We start from the raw sequence: 17,500 nt of genomic DNA on the forward strand, positions 1-17,500 counted from the left end.
TTTCACTCCGTGAGACACTGGTTTGAGAGATTGTGTTCCAAAAATGCGCCATAACAGGCCAATATGAAAAGGGTGGGATATATTCCTCAGCCTTCCTCAGACTATAGAGATACTGTGTAACGATTTGCGAGATATTTTGGACATTCTGTAATCTGTTAAAGAAATGTGTTTTTACAAAAGTCGGCCTCCTGGTGGCGCTATAACAGGCCGTTCTGGAAAGTTTGGGGCAGAGTTTCATCGTTGGCATAGGCCTACGGGGAGTGTGTGTGCAAAAGTTGGCATTGATCGGGTTAACAGTGTAGGAGATTAGCTGTACACGGACGGACGGACGGACGGACGGACGGACACGCACGCACACACAGACAGACGGAGTGCAAAAGATACTCTCTTACCCATGCCTTCAGCCTGGTGGAGAACAAAAATGTGACGGAGAAGAAATAAAACCTTAAAAAAGCTATAAATGTGCGTCATTTCTCTGTAGATAAAAGGGTTGAACCTTGAGTGGGCTCACATAATGAAGGGACTATAGCTCTCTAATTGAGGTAGATTAGCTTGCCAGCACTCTCAGCCTTAGCTGCTCCTTTCTTTCATCAGTGATAATGGAGGCCTGTTCCAGAGAGCCTGACTTGAACAGGGAACACAGTGAAATGAACCGGGCATGCTGTGGCTGCCAAGGAGGAGGCCATGCGGCCGGTGCAATTATGCTTTGACCCTAGACAAAGTTGCTACAAAAGGTTTCTCAAATGTTCTTTTGTGAGCTGAGAACGAGGAGAGTGCAGGGCTCCCTAAACCACTTGGCGTGAGATCTGCAGCCAAAGATCTTTCCTGTGTCGTTTTGCGGAACTGTCTTTGTTGAAATGCGTGGCGTATCATTTCTCCTCCTCCAATGGATTCCTATATAAGTACTTGTCTAGCCCTGCAGGCCTCAACGATGCTTTTGGGCAACATTTATATTTTACATTTTTACAGTTTTACAGACTATAGTATTTGCGTGTCTTAAGTACCAGGTCTTATTCCCTAACTTGAGTAAACTAAAGACCTGGAGGCGTGGTCAATGCCATTTGGCTATTCTGAGTGGCCAAAGAGCATTGATCACGCCTCCAGGTCTTTAGTTTACTCAAGTTAGGGAATAAGACCTGATACTTAAGACACGCAAAATACAGCCCCTAGTTGTTTAACTATACCTATTATGTAAAAAAATTAAATCTACCTGATCTTTAGGTCTACAAAATCGGAAAAAAAGAAGAAAAAAACTAGTCAACTAGTACCAACAAGGTCGACTAGTGGATTTACTATAGTCGACTAGTTGCTTAATGCTCTAATCTAATGTGTGTCCGTATGCCCGTCTCTGTCTGTCTCTGTGTCTGTATGTCGGAGCACGGAAAGCTGCATCACCTAAAGTGGCCAGTACAGTACAGCACAGAGTAAAGTGGCACATGAGTACACTACAATACGAGCACTGGGCTGTTCCTGCATGGGCTCTGGATGTTCCAGGGACCACCGGGGACCCCCACACATATACCCCCAGGGACCCCCACACACAACAAACTTAAACTTTGTCGCGTATACTGTATAGATGAGGGATGGTTCGGGGTGCAGCAATGAAGCTTCCAGCCCCCGCATTTTCTACCACCAAAAGTGGGCGCCGGTCAACCGGAACAATAACCTGATCTCCTTTCTTGTTTTCAGTTTTGTTGCTGTCTGTTCCTCTCGTCTTTATTATTGATTCCAGCAGCCGTTGCTTGCAGATGTTGTTCCATGTACAGTCTTTTTTGTTTCTTCGAATCAATTTACGTTTGTGGTATTGAACCAACCGGCAGTAGCCTGGCTAATAAACCAATTATTGCCATGGCTGATTCGGTCTGGCTTATAGCCAGGCTAAACCGGCATGCAGTGCTGAATGTGTTCCCTCCAAACATTTGTACAGTGCATTTGGCATTCTGCTGTTGGGTTGTGTTTCACCTGTAAGGTCGGCCACCCGCTCTAGTAATCATAATCATCTCTAATGACTTAGACACTAAACACACATTTCTGACTACAGTACATAAATACATCGAGCAGTAAATTCACCTCCGCCTTTGTTTTTTCCTACGTGAAAGGCCTCCGCCTTTCACATAGGAAGTGGCAAAACATTTGTCTAGTTAATTGCGTAGTAAACTTTAACCTCATGAACCATAGTATATCGTAGTATGTATATATATATATATATATATATATATATATATATATATATATGCTTGTAGAGCTTGTAGATAGGCTAGTTTAACACAATCTGTGCCTCCCCCTATTCACAAGGAGGAGCAGTGGACCAAAGCATTGTGGGAATTGCAGTCCAGGAAGGAAGTGAGCCCAGTGTCCATGACATCATGGCGCCCATGGACACTATACAAATACTGACATATCTAAAAACACATATTACCCGTTAAAAAAACCCCAGGAAAGTGTTTCTTGTCTTCCAAACATTAAAATAAGATCTGGTTGCAAAAGGGGTGAAGTGTCCATTTAACCCTGTTGTTAGTTGAATAGGGAGAGAGTAATGGGCAGATAGAAACGATATGCAGAAATGCTTTGTCTCCTTGGCTTCATAAAGTTTATATCATGGATGCGCAATTGCAGAGATGTTGCACTGTATGACTTCAGAGAGATAGAGAGAGAGATAGAGAGATTGAGAGAGACCGATGGGAGTAAGAATAGGCGCTTAATGAAATATTTACACACAGTTGAGTGCACAGGTCATAGACCTAACCATCACTCAATAATACAACCGAACACACGCGCGCACACACACACACACACACACACACACACACACACACACACACACACACACACACACACACACGCAGCATTGGGGATTGTGGGGCTGTAGTGTTAATAATATTTCTCTGCACTGCTCAAGGAGTGTTCTATATCTCTGGAGGACTCCCCTGTCATTGACATATAGCACTGGTTCCCAAACGGTGGGTCGGGACCCGTTTGTGGGTCACAGACACATTTTTTATGGGTCATTTCGACCGAAAACAAATAGGCAGAACTGGCATAAGTATGCCCTAAATTCATCACATCAAATCAAATCAAATAATTAAGCCAATGTCTGTTGTCTGAATGTGTGTCTATAGCTACACACTGGCTGCACCAAATCACTCCCACTTTTCACACATAATTGACCATAATAATATAATGGAGGTCTTAACGAAGCCCCTTTTCCCATTTAACAAATTGCAAAATGAAAAAAATAAAACGCAGACTTAAAACGCGCAACCTCGCACCCTCGAACACTCCCGCCCCTTAATTAGCGACACCTGCATCACAGGTCACTGTTCTCACTGTTACCCCACTGGCATGCTTCCTCTAGCTACCGCTGCAACACAACAAAGAGTGCCCTATACAATTTGGCACCGCCGCCACGACACACACACACACACACACACACACACACACTACCGCCGCAACACAACAACATTGCACAGAGCCACAGACACACACGCACACACACACTACCGCCGCAACACAACAAACGGTGGGACACGGTTGCAACTATACTTTCGCAACGCACGCGTGTGTGGGTCACAGACACACTGACGGAGCCACAGCTTAATTCACAAATTGCCTTCCGCCAGCCCAGGTAAACAATTCCTTCCAGCTACTTTCGCAACGTGTGTGTGTGTGTGTCAGTGTAGCTAATTTCGCTACGCACCTGTGTGTGTGTGTACTTTAGCAACGCACGTGTGTGTGTGACTGTGTGTGTGTGTGTGTGTGTGTGTGTGAGACACTGTGTGTACATTCGCAACGCACGTGTGTGTGTGTGTGTGTGTGTGTGTATAGCTACTTTCGCAACGCACCTGTGTGTGTGTGTGTGTGTGTGTGTGTCAGTGTGTGTACTTTAGCAACGCACGTGTGTGTGTGTGTGTGTGTGTGTGTGTGTGCAGCTACTTTCGCAACGCGCGTGTGTGTGCGCATGTGTGTGTGTGTGTGTGTGTGTGTGTGTGTGACTTTTCAAATGGGGGTCTGTGGGCTAATAAGTGTAAAACGTCCTTTCCCTAATAGACGAATATTTTCATGTTATAGTAGGCCTACTGTTTTTATTCATTAAACGTTAAAATTAATGGTAGGCCTAATTCATATTTCTGGGGCGCAATATCTCACAATGGGTAAGGACTAGTTTAGAAAATGTCTCAAATGAAAACAAACAAACATAATTATATGATTTTAATCAAGTATTTAGGGAAAGGCATCGAAGGGGAACCTTCACGGGCAAAGATAATCAATTTCAAAATCTCAAAATGGGTCAGAAAGACCTCACAGACACTCTAGTGTTAAGTATTTTTTGGGGGTATTTTTTTTACAGTACTTGAGTAAATGTACTTCGTTACTTTACACCAGTGACACCACAAGCTAAACAGTCTTTCAGCTGCTCACTGAGGCATCGCAGACCTTGTATCACAACATAAGAGACATTTTGTACGAGAAGTATACTAAATGTGCAGGGCGCGGTGGCACACTCGGTATACTGCTGTCGCCTCACAGCTAGAAGGTCCTGGTCTCCATTCCCGCTGTGGGCGTGTTCTCTCCTCCGCGTCATCAGTGCTGGTCTCTAAGCTATATACCTCCCTCTGGCCAGCCCTGGGCGCCTGATGGAGGTGAACGGAATAACGTGTTCCTTTTCACGTGCATGAATGCATGAACGACTATATTGGGGAGCAAAAGAGGTTTACACAGTCGGTATAGAGCTCTCACCGAGGTGCGGTGGCCGAACGGTTTGCGGAGCGGTCTTGATGTCGGAAGGTCGCTATAGTTCGTATCCCCGGACCGGCACGTTAATAAAAATGACCACCGTTGAAGTGCCCTTGGACAAGGCATTGAACCCCTACCATGAAATGTTCTATCTATGAGCAGGGCCTGGCTGTAAACAAGTTCTTGAAAATATAGTAACTTTTCTTTGCGCTGTACAGCATGCTGCACTGTGACCCAGCCTTGTATGCAGGCAGCATTCTAAGGTCGGCAAGGAATAATATCACCTCAAACACGGCATACATTAAAGGTATATTCAGTGATTTAACTTGATTCAAATATCACTTTTCTTTTGTTTTGTTGTGATAATCCTCCCTACTATAGAGTGTACTGATCATATAAGGAGTTCCTCCCTGTCCCCAGTTATCCCATGGGGGTAAAAGAAAAACGTAGGTTTCCTTTTTTGGCTATAGGTGGCCCAGCCTTCATCCAATCAGGATAGAGAGGGGCCTTCCGCCAGTCATGATCGAGCGTGTGTGCACATCTTGTTACCGGGGCGGACCGGGGGGTTTTCACTGAATGCTCCTTTAAGGTCAGACTAAAGAGGCCCTTTGTCCACCAGTCAACCTTGAGGCTTAATCAGGACTTGTAGCCATGGTTGGTGGTAGGATGAGCGCCGGTGAACATTGCTCTTGTCTTCATGTCTCTATGTATACAGTATGTGATATTGTTGTGTTCTTTGTGCTATGTCAAATGTGCGTATATGCGTTTCTGCATACACGGCTTCAGTGTGAGCTGACAATACAGTACTATATATCATATATCTTATACAAAATGGAGATACAAGGTGTTCTGCCTGACAGCATCAATACATTTGTGTTAAATAGGCCTACAGTATGTATGTATGTATGTACTGTATACTGTTTTACATGCAGGCTGCTACTGCTGGAGCAGCAGTTCCCTGTCATAATGGTGTGTGTGTGTGTGTGTGTGTGTGTGTGTGTGTGTGTGTGTGTGTGTGTGTGTGTGTGTGTGTGTGTGTGTGTGTGTGTGTGTGTGTGTGTGTGTACAGTATAGAGATTTGCATATAGTTATACAGTATGCACCGCAGACCAGGGGCGCTGACTGTGGGGCACATCTGCAGTCACTGCATTTCTGTTGGCAGCAATTCAGTTACTTGCATCAGATCATCGCTGTCAGCAGGTGGGAACCTTGCATGTATAAGAAATGGTGGGGGGGGGGACCTACTTGTCTTCAAATGTGACTCTTTCTGATACAGAGACGGGCGTGGCGGCAAGACTTTAACTGTTCAGGAGATGAGGAAAAACAGATTTCCTTTTCTTCTAATGCAAAATGATTTAATAGCACATGCAGGCAGACTCTTGAACAAGGCCAGACAGGTATGGGGGTGTGGGGGGGAGGTTATGGATGGCCTTGAATGTATGAAGGGGGGTCTTCTAGTCAATGCAGTATTTTATGGGAAGCCAGTGGAGTTGGTGTAAAACAGTGGTTGATGGGAAGCCAGTGGAGTTGGTGTAAAACAGTATTTAATGGGAAGCCAGTGGAATTGGTGTAAAACAGTGTTTGATATGCAGCCAGTGGAGTTGGTGTAAAACAGTGTTTGATGGGAAGCCAGTGGAGTTGGTGTAAAACAGTGTTTGATGGGAAGCCAGTGGAGTTGGTGTAAAACAGTGTTTGATATGAAGCCAGTGGAGTTGGTGTAAAACAGTGTTTGATATGAAGCCAGTGGAGTTGGTGTAAAACAGTGTTTGATGGGAAGCCAGTGGAGTTGGTGTAAAACAGTGTTTGATGGGAAGCCAGTGGAGTTGGTGTAAAACAGTGTTTGATATGAAGCCAGGGGAGTTGGTGTAAAACAGTGTTTGATGGGAAGCCAGTGGAGTTGGTGTAAAACAGTGTTTGATGGGAAGCCAGTGGAGTTGGTGTAAAACAGTGTTTGATGGGAAGCCAGTGGAGTTGGTGTAAAACAGTATTTAACTGGAAGCCAGTGTTGGTGTAAAGCAGTGTACATTACATCATGGACACTTTAAAATATCTAAAAAACACACCCACATAAAAAAAAACCCAGGAAAGTATTTCTTGTCTCCCAAACATCATTCAAATTGTGTCCCCTTTAACACTTATTGTAACCAAAGAACCTTGCTCTACCCTTAAACTGGCAGATCAAAGATACAGAAGTTCACAGTAGTGAGCTCGCAGATCGGCCATGTTTTCCTATAATTGTGTGTGACACTGTGGTATGGGAAAATGGGGCATTAATTTCCCTGGAGAGAAGAAAGAAAAGTGGAGATGTGAGGTTTCTTCCTGACGGCGACCATGTGGAACCAAAGCCTTTCGTTCTTTGAGCCTGTGTGAAAAGACAAGGACGACAGAGCAGGTTTCAACGGCTCACCAGCTTACAGGAAGGAGGGTATTTGTGGACAAGAAGCTTTCCACTCACAGCTTTGGGTTTCTTTCCCCCCCGCTGGTGGCATGACAGCGTCGCGTGGCCAAATGAGTGCCGGTCCATAACAGTGTTGTTTTTGACAGTGTTAGTCATAGTCTCATTTTGTTTTAGTCACATTTTAGTCACCTGTTTTTTTAGTCGACTAAATGTCATAAGATTTTAGTCGACTAAATATATACAGTTGATTTAGTCAAACAAAATGGATTTTGGCGGGCCTTGATGCCGTCGTAATGGCTGTTTTTTTTGTATGTATGCTTCCACAAAATAGCTGATCTACAAGCTCACAACGCGTCGCAGCGCCACGTGTTGTGAGCTTGTAGATCGGCTATTTTTAGCATGCAACTCATTGTAAAATGACTTATACTAGATCTCTTGTCCACTAGTCCCTTTTACATTTTAGTCCAGTTTTTATTTGTTGACGAAATTGTCAGTATATTTAGTCTTAGTTTTAGTCATCGTAGCTTAGTTTTTATTTAGTTCCCATTTAGTATTCGTCAGTGGAAAAAGGTAGTCGACGAACATCTTTTGTCTTAATTTTAGTCGGCGAAATCAACACTGGTCCAGCAAAATGTGTTAATATTGGATCAAGATCAGATCTCTCTCTCTATATATATGTATATATATATATATATATATATATATATATATATATATATAATATATATATACACGTATATACTTTGATTGATTGAATAGTTTATTTACCCCCCCGCCCCCAAAAAAAGAATGTTGAGATTCAGAATCAGAATCAGAATCAAACTTTATTGTCGCATCACATTACAAGTAACATGGGTGAAATTCTTGTTTGTGCAGGCTCATCATTGCAGTTAAAAGAAAGAAAGTGCATAGTACATGACTAAACTACATGGTACTGTATGCATATATAATAAAAAAAAGTGATGTAGCCTATGTGTATATATATAGAGTAGTCTACTAAAGGAGACCAATCCGTTCAGTCTGTGTGGCGTCACCAATCCTAGCTCTTGTTCAGCAGTCTAATTGTGGACAGGTAGAAACTGTTCAAGAGTCTGGTGGTGCTGCTCTTGATTGCTCATATAGCGTTTGCCCGGGCCGTGGGCGCGGAAGTGGTTTGATACAGGCTATGGCTGCATGGGGTGATGGATGTCCCTGATAATGCTCTCAGCCTTATAGCCACACAACGTCTCTCGTGTGTTTCCTGGAGTGGGGGAAAGCTCCCCTCCCACGATGCGCTGTGCTGTTCGCACCACTCTCTGCAGTCTTTTACGTTCTGCAGCGGTGCTATTTCCAAACCAGGCAGTGGTGCCGCTCGTCAGAACACTCTCGATGGTGCTCTTGTACAGAACGCTCTGAGGATGCGGGGGCGGGGCTCACTCTGAATTTCTTCAGGCGCCTCAGGCAGTAGGCTTTTTTCACCTGACGACGGCCGGACAGAAAGTCAAGTGTCCAGCTGCACATGGACGAGTGCAGGCCTAGGTCCTTGAGCTTTGTGTCCAGTCTGGTTGGGATGATCGTGTTAAAGGCAGAACTGTAAAACTCTATAAAAAACTCTGTAACAAACTCTAAATCGGGCAAAAAAAAACAAAAACTCAAGCTTTTCTTTTCCAGTAGTAGTTCAAACGCATGCCAGATGCATTCTTGCGTCGGGCGCGAGAGTATAGGCTGACTAAACAGGAAGGAGCAGCGCCAGCCACTAAATGATTCATCTCAAAGTGGGAATCCCTTTTTGTCGTACACACACACACACACAGGAGGCTCGTCGTCGGCGCACAGGGCCTGCTGGATAACGTAGATACACGACTGAGCAACGCTTCGTTGTCGGGGACGTTTGGAGTGGTTTGGTTGAACAGCGAACCCCTCCAAACATTTCCCTCAGAAAAGAAAAACTTGTCTGCTTCGCTTTGTATAAGTTCTCTCTCTCGCTCTCTCTCTCTCTCTCTCTCTCCCCTCCCCTTCTCCTCCTGCTCTCTCTATTCCTCTATTTTTCTCCCCTTCTCGCTAATAAATTATGTATGCCATCTCCAACTCACTGAGCGGTGAACGCTGCACTGCTGCTGCTGCTGCCTGCTCTAAATTGCCTCTCTCTCTCTCTCTCTCTCTCTCTCTCTCTCTCTCTCTCTCTCTCTCTCTCTCTCTCTCTCTCTCTCTCTCTCTCTGTCTCTCACTCCCACTCTCTCCTTCTATCCCACTCTATATCGCTCTCCCCCCACTTTCTCTCCCTCTTCCCCTCCCACCCCCCCCCCCCCCCCCCACACACACACTCACTCTCTTTCTCGCTCATCTCCGTTCACGCCCTCTTTGTGCATCTCTGCATATCCATCTCTCTCTCTCTCTCTCTCTCTCTCTCTCTCTCTCTACACTCCCTCTCTTTCTCCGTGTCTCTCGGCCACAGGACCGCCACATCTCTCCCAGAGTTCCTTGCAGCTCAACGCCACGCCGCAGGCTTCGCTCCACTACTCTGCCAGCTACCATAGCAACCAGACCCTCGCCCTTAGCGACAGCATCGCGGCGGCCAGCCCTGCGCGCAGCGGGCAAGTCGGAGGAGCCGTGCACAGCTACAACCAGGTACTGTAGGAAGTATAACGGCTTTGCTGCTGCTGATTTTACTGCTGATCCTCACTTTTGGGGGACGATTTTGGGGGCGAAGACATTTTATGTATAGCAAAAAAAAGCGGTCCGGATGCAGAGCAGAGTTTAAAGTGATTTATAAATGTCTTCAAACTTGTTTCTCGAGTCAAGTGTCAGGTGTTTTTCTTTGTGCTTTGCCGGGTGGGAGCTATAGAGATCTAAATGTGGTATAGGGGAGGAGAGGGGCTGCAGACCGGAGAGAGAGAGAGAGCGCATCGCACGCAGCGCGCCGACCGCTCCGCTATAGCTCAGAGATTGAGTCTCTATTAACCCATTCTGACCTAAGATCAGATTCTATACTTAATGTCAAGGACCCCGAGAATAATATATATTTGCCGCAGGCTCCCATTTCTATAAATGCTGTTCCAGAAGCAAAGATTTGAGTGAAAAGCGTTCAACTGGGAAAGAATAAATTCACATTCGCGACACATTTTCACGATTAATACAAAATATAGCAGATCTACAAGCTCGTAGGAGCTTGTAGATCTGCTATTTTTTCAATAGCTAAAGTACATAATGCTTAAAACACCACTTCCCGTCCAGAATGGATTAAATAAAGTGTGACTCCGTTTCGACTCCGTTGCGTCCCCCGTCCACTCGCTCGGCTTTCCCCTTCGCTAGCGGTGCCAGGGGTCTCCCCCCCCCCCCCCCCCCCCCCCCGCCTTTCTGATAAGCCCCCCTGCACCGCACCTACCCAATCTCTCTCTCTCTCTCTCTCTCTCTCTCTCTCTCTCATCTCTCTCTCTCTCTCTCTCTCTCTCTCTCTCTCTCTCTCTCTCTCTCTCTCCCTCTCCTCATCCGTGTATCTTTTACTTGCAGAGTGCTTTGACTTTAGCAATGCAGCTTACAGTATACAGAGTAGGGATGGGTGGAGGGAGGGAGGGATGGATGGATGGATGGGTGCTAGATGAGCTGGTGGATGAGTGGGTGGATGGGTGGATGGATGGGTGGATGAGTGGGGTGGATGAGTGGGTGGATGAGTGGGTGTATGAGTGGGTGGATGGATGAGTGGATGGGTGGATGAGTGGGTGGATGGATGGATGGTGGATGAGTGGGTGGATGAGTGGGTGGATGGATGAGTGGATGGGGTGGATGAGAGGGTGGATGGATGGATGGGTGGATGAGTGGGGGGATGAGTGGGTGGATGGATGGATGGGTGAGTGGGTGGATGAGTGGGTGGATGAGTGGGTGGATGAGTGGGTGTATGAGTGGGTGGATGGATGAGTGATGGGTGGATGAGTGGGTGGATGGATGGATGGGTGGATGAGTGGGTGGATGAGTGGGTGGATGGATGAGTGGATGGGTGGATGAGTGGGTGGATGGATGGATGGTGGATGAGTGGGGTGGATGGATGAGTGGATGGGTGGATGAGTGGATGGATGGATGGGTGGATGAGTGGGTGGATGAGTGGGTGGATGGATGAGTGGATGGATGGATGAGTGGGTGGGTGGATGAGTGGGTGGATGGATGAGTGGATGGGTGGATGAGTGGGTGGATGGATGAGTGGATGGGTGGATGAGTGGGTGGATGAGTGGGTGGATGAGTGGGTGGATGGATGAGTGGATGGGTGGATGAGTGGGTGGATGAGTGGTGGATGGATGAGTGGTGGATGAGTGGGTGGATGAGTGGGTGGATGGATGAGTGGGTGGGTGGATGAGTGGGGTGGATGAGTGGGTGGATGAGTGGGTGGATGGATGAGTGGGTGGGTGGATGAGTGGGTGGATGAGTGGGTGGATGAGTGGGTGGATGGATGAGTGGATGGGTGGATGAGTGGGTGGATGAGTGGGTGGATGGATGAGTGGATGGGTGGATGAGTGGGTGGATGAGAGTGGATGGTGGATGAGTGGGTGGATGAGTGGGTGGATGAGTGGGTGGATGGATGAGTGGGTGGGTGGATGAGTGGGTGGGGGATGATGATGGATGAGTGGATGGGTGGATGAGTGGGTGGATGGATGGATGGGTGGATGAGTGGGTGGATGAGTGGGTGGATGAGTGGGTGGATGAGTGGGTGGATGAGTGGGTGGATGGATGAGTGGGTGGGTGGATGAGTGGGTGGATGAGTGGGTGGATGGATGTGTGGGTGGGTGGATGAGTGGGTGGTTGATGAGTGGATGGGGTGGATGAGTGGGTGGATGGATGGATGGGTGGATGAGTGGGTGGATGGATGAGTGGGTGGGGTGGATGGATGGGTGGATGAGTGGGTGTATGAGTGGGTGGATGAGTGGGTGGGATGAGTGGGTGGATGGATGGATGGGTGGATGAGTGGGTGGGTGATGAGTGGGTGGATGGGATGGATGGGGATGAGTGGGTGTATGAGTGGGTGGATGAGTGGGTGGATGAGTGGGTGGATGGATGGATGAGTGGATGGGTGGATGAGTGGGTGGATGGATGGATGGGTGGTGGAGTGGGTGTATGGAGTGGGGTGGATGGATGAGTGGATGGGTGGATGAGTGGGGTGGATGGGATGGATGGGTGAGTGGGTGGATGAGTGGGTGGGATGGATGAGTGGGTGGATGAGTGGGTGGAGGTGAGTGGGTGGATGAGTGGGTGGGATGAGGTGGGTGGTGGTGGATGGGTTGGTGAGGTGGGTGTGGATGAGTGGGTGGATGGATGGATGGTGAGTGGGTGGATGAGTGGGGATGGGGTGGATGAGTGGGTGGATGGAGGGATGGGTGAGTGGGTGGATGATGGGTGGATGTGGGTGGATGGTGATGTGGGTGGTTGAGTGGGTGGATGGGTGAGTGGGTGGATGGTGGGGTTGGGGTGGTGGGTGGTGGGTGGATGAGTGGGTGGATGAGGTGGGGTGGATGGTGGATGGGTGTGTGGGGTGGATGTTGGGGTGGATGGTGGAGTGGGTGGTGGTTGGGTGGGTGAGTGGGTGGTTGTGTGGGTGGTGGAGTGGGGTGGATGGTGGGATGGGTGTGTGGGTGGGTGGGTGGGGGTGGTGGGTGGAGGTGGTGGGTGGTGGGGGTGGTGGGGTGGGTGGTGTGGGGGGGTGGGGGGTGTGGTGGGGTGGTGGTTGGGGGTGTGGGGGGTGGGTGGTGGGTGGTTGTTGGGTGGGGGGGGGATGGGGTTGGGTGGGTGGTGGTGGGGGGGTGAGGGGGGTGGTGGTGGGGGTTGTGTGGGTGGGGGTGGTGGGGGGTGGTGTGGTGGGTGGGGTGTGGTGTGGGTGGTTGGGGTGGGTGGTGGTGGTGGGTGGATGGGGTTGGGAGTGGGGGTGGTGGGGGGGTGGTGGGGGTGGGTGTGTGGGTGGTGGTGGTGGGTGGTGGGGTTGGTTGGGGGTGGGTGGTGGTGGGGGTGGTGGGGGGGTGGTGGGTGGGTGGTGGGGGGGTTGGTGGGTGGGGTGTGGGGGTGGTGGTTGGAGGGGTGAGTGGGGGGGATGTGTGGGTGGGAGGGGGGGGGTTGGATGGATGGGTGAGTGGGTGGATGAGTGGGTGGATGAGTGGGTGGATGGATGGATGGGTGAGTGGGTGGATGAGTGGGTGGATGAGTGGGTGGATGGATGAGTGGGTGGATGGATGGATGGGTGAGTGGGTGGATGAGTGGGTGGATGAGTGGGTGGATGAGTGGGTGGATGAGTGGGTGGATGGATGGGTGTATAGGTGGATGAGTGGGTGGATGAGTGGGTGGATGGGTGGATGACTGCTTGGCTCGCGTGGCTTCGCAGTCGGTCTACAACTATAGGAAATCCCATGATATTTTTGAGGGGCGCTCGTCCCACCTATAAACAGCTATAGTGTAGATTCTGTCTGAACACAAACATTAAATGTCATTGACAAGCAGATCGGCTGTCGGTACGTCGGTGGGAACTCGCACTAAGAGTTCTAAGACATAGGTAGAGCGTGGAATGAACACCCTTTTGGTGTTTTAAGCATTATGTTGTATTTTTTGAAAAATCATGAAAATGTGGCCCAAATGTTTGAATATATTCTTTCAGAGCGAACGTTTTTAGCTTCTGGGAGGTCTTCCTAGAACTACATATTTTCAGATGGGGCTCCCGGCGGCCAATTGCATGAAATTCTGGGTGTCCTTGACATGACATAGTGAGAACCACTGATATAGAAACATAGGGTTTTTTCATCAAACTGTCGTGATTTAAAAGACATTTTTAGAATCTGGTCTCAGGTCTAAATGGGTTAATACAAGAGCTTCAGTATAGCCCAGGGAGACTGCAGAGCTGTATACACGTGTCCCTTTCATAAACAAACAAGAGACCATAATACACTGGAGTTTTGATTAGTTTACATAATAGTCAAATAAGGATCTACTGTATGTAAGGATAGGTCATCTGACAGACGACCAACAGATGTAAGTGGATGACTCATATAATAATACCATAGTATTTAGAACAGTGTAGTATTCTCATTTTCATCATTCCCATTACAGAACCCTTGGCCAATTAAGGGGCCACTATTACTGGAATATCTCACAACTAATTGTGTGGTTTCTGCCACTTTTAATGGCAACTGCGGGTTCAGTTGCCAACTGCGGGTTCAGACACAAGGTTCCGCCAGCATGCCATTCTTTTTTCTATTTCATAATTTTTATCCCACGATTTTGTAACCCATTTTTCACCCCTGTGTCAATCATCTAATGTGATCCTGGGCTCTACATACCCTCCGCCAACCTGGTCCCCATATATGGGGGACATGGGGAGAGCAACGGACTTGAACTCATGCTTCCTTCATGCCTGAGTGTCCAAGTTGCTCCTTTACACCTGACAGGGGGGAGTTTCCCTGGTTTGGACATAGCGGGTGGAAGGAACACGTTATTCCATAACCAGTTCCTTTCCCCTCCATCAGGCGCCCCGGCTGGCCAGCGGGATGCAGTTTAGAGACCAGGATTACTGCATGTTTTTTGTGAGGGTAGAACATGCAAACTACACACAGAAAGGCCCTTTCGCCAACCCCGCCTTCGGGTATGGGTACTGATGACGCGGAGGAGGAAACACTCCGCCATGCAGAACCCACAGCGCCCCGAGCGGGAATCGAACCCAGGACCTTCTAGCTGTGAGGTGACATGCCATTTCTTCATGTGCCGAGGCTTCTGTCCACTTCACTAATATCCTCGCTTTGGCGTTCTGTGACCGCCTCGCTTCAAATCCCACCAGAGATGTTTTTTTCTTCCTTCAGGAGCCTCTTACTAGAACGAGCACCTTATCGATCAGGCTTATCCAGCCCGGGATCTTATCGAGCTCCACTAGTGAGCACTTTGTTTTATGTTGTGGAAAGACAGAAGAGACGATACATTCTGATCTTTTACAAGGGCCTTCAAATACAGTGCTTTTCTTTTTGTGGCTTTCGCCTTTATTTTATATATTTTATGGAGGGACAGACAGTAGGCAGACAGCAAATAGGAAGAGAGATGGGGGGGGGGGGGTGACATGCAGTAAAGGCCGTCGGGATCGGGAGTCGAACCCGCGGCCACACTGCCAGACTGGATTACCAGCCAAGGTGCCTGGACCGCTGAGCCACGGCCCAGGCCATACAGTGCTTTTCTAAACAGACGGAAGGCAGTTGACCTTTTTTAACAGTAAAATAATACCGGTATAATAAAGAAACTGTTAACTGGTTGATATGTGTATACCGTCACTTTATAAGCGTAATTTTGTTTACCTGGACAGCGCTGGTTGGCACAGGTATCAATACACTTTTAGACCGACATGTTTTGTACCAGCATGGATGATTACATGTACTAGCCCTTACCCGTTGTGAGATATTTGCCCCCCTCTTGTGGCCGTGGGGGGGTACTGCGCCCGGTGCGTTTTTAATTCAGTAATAAATCTTGCATCCTTTGGTATTCTTCTCCTGATAAACTACACGGTTTGCACACATCTCACCATGCACAACGGCGACAGGTAGCCTGTCCACACATGGACCGCTACTTTGCATTCATATTCATGTCATATTGACAGTACAATACCCATTTTTGCATTTTTTAATCCACTAATAAATTCATTATAAATCATTAATGTGTCAAATTGGAAAAAGCTCCATTAAGACCTCCATATAATTATGGTCCATGCCTGTGTGAAAAGTGGGAGTGATTGGGCCAGCCAATGTTGAGATAAAGCGCTGTCAGGGACATTCAGACATTCAGACATTCAGACATTCGCTGAATTTTAGTATGATGTATTGATCGCCTCTTGTCTTGATTGTTTAAACATGACGTCCGATAACAGGCTTGATAAGCCCGGAGCTTATTGATAACGGGTACTCAGTAATAAGCTTGATATCGGTATCGGTTATCAAGCTCCGCCCCTATAGGGGTCGGTTCAGTGTCTTGCTCAAGGACACTTCGAGCCTGGGATCGAACCAGGAACCTCACGGTTCCCTGCATGCTCTGCTGCTCTACCGGCCCTGCTCCACCCCCTGATCCCACTGCCGCATTCAGTGCTGTAATAAATTCTGTATAATCACAGCAGTGTGTGCTGAGGGACGGAAAACGCCCAATTACTGTATCTCCTATAGCCTACAGGACCCAATTATTCCCCATTTTCATTTCCTTAACTCTGCAATGATGATGCTATACTCACACACCCCCACCACCCCCCACGGACGCACGCACGCACGCACGCACGCATGCTGCCTGATCAATCAGTGTGTGCATAGCTGTGGTTACTGTATATAGTGCCGTGCGTCATTAAAAGATATTGCCTGTGTAGGAGGGCGACTGTTCTATTCATGACTGCTGCATGCGGTTATTAAAAATAATGTTCCCGTTTTTTTTTTAGATGAATAATTTGAAGCTCGCTATTCAATGAAAAAAAAAATAACTGTATTTAATTTTGCAGATAGGGTGTGTATATATAGCAACAAATTAAACTAATCAAAATGTAGAGACTAAAAAAAGTTATGTTCATTTCACTCGCAGTGGTTCTTTCAGAACTCCTCGTTGGCCCTGACCGCGTCAATAAACCGCGATAAAATGCTCACCCTCTCGTGTCATATATGGCGTAATTAAAAAGTGAGAAATGAACAGAGCAACTATCACTTGTAATGAAGTGATTTTTGACCGGGGAGTATTTATACTTTGACTCCAGAAGTGGATCGAGTTGCGAGTATTTTGTATAGTCATTATCTGTTCAGGTCATGTTGCCGATGACATGTACACAATGCTAAACACTGCGTGAAAAGAGGAGTTAACGGGCAATTATGGTCACTGTATTTTGCCCGGAAACCTCAAGTGTATAGCGGGCATATACAGTTAATATATACGGTAATATACAGGTGTGATGGTACAATTCGGGAGTTTACCGGAGTTTGTTGGAACGTTTAACGGGAGTGTCCTGTAATATATACACATCCGTATTCCGTGCTTTTTGCGTTTGCGTTTGAGTACCAAACACTGTGATGTTTTCAGTTCGGTGGAGCTTGTCAGATGAATGGGGCCAGTACTGTTGATGTTGTTATATTAGCTTTATGTAAGCCATCGCTGATGGATGGGCATATACGTACAGTAGGCGCAGCTCTTATATACATGCAGTGTGCGCACACGCAACCTATGCGTGTTCTCACGCATATACGCACTTAAGTGTGTCATGTTTTCACGCATATACGCACTCAAGCACTCACTGTCATGTCATGGGGGTAACGTGTATTCATATACCCGGAAATGCACACATGCAGTTTGCATTTGTGCGTGCGTGTGCGCGTGTGCGTGTGCGTGTGCGTGTGCGTGCGTGTCCCCCCATGTAAA

The 17,500-nt window shown here is 47.6% G+C and overlaps 1 protein-coding gene across 1 annotated transcript in view; it reads left to right on the forward strand.

Annotated features, from left to right (window-relative positions):
• LOC308336688 (catenin delta-2-like) overlaps positions 1-17,500 on the forward strand; it is a gene marked incomplete at both ends in the record, with an annotated part of 436,833 nt that overhangs the window by 143,017 nt on the left and 276,316 nt on the right. Inside the window, one exon of the mRNA XM_080794186.1 lies at positions 9,567-9,739. Coding sequence (XP_080650312.1) covers positions 9,567-9,739 — 173 coding nt within the window. The remainder of the gene's footprint in view (positions 1-9,566; positions 9,740-17,500) is intronic.

This window comes from Protomyctophum bolini (genome assembly GCF_963924005.1).
Source record: "Protomyctophum bolini genome assembly, chromosome: 21".
Classification (NCBI taxonomy): Eukaryota; Metazoa; Chordata; class Actinopteri; order Myctophiformes; family Myctophidae; genus Protomyctophum; species Protomyctophum bolini.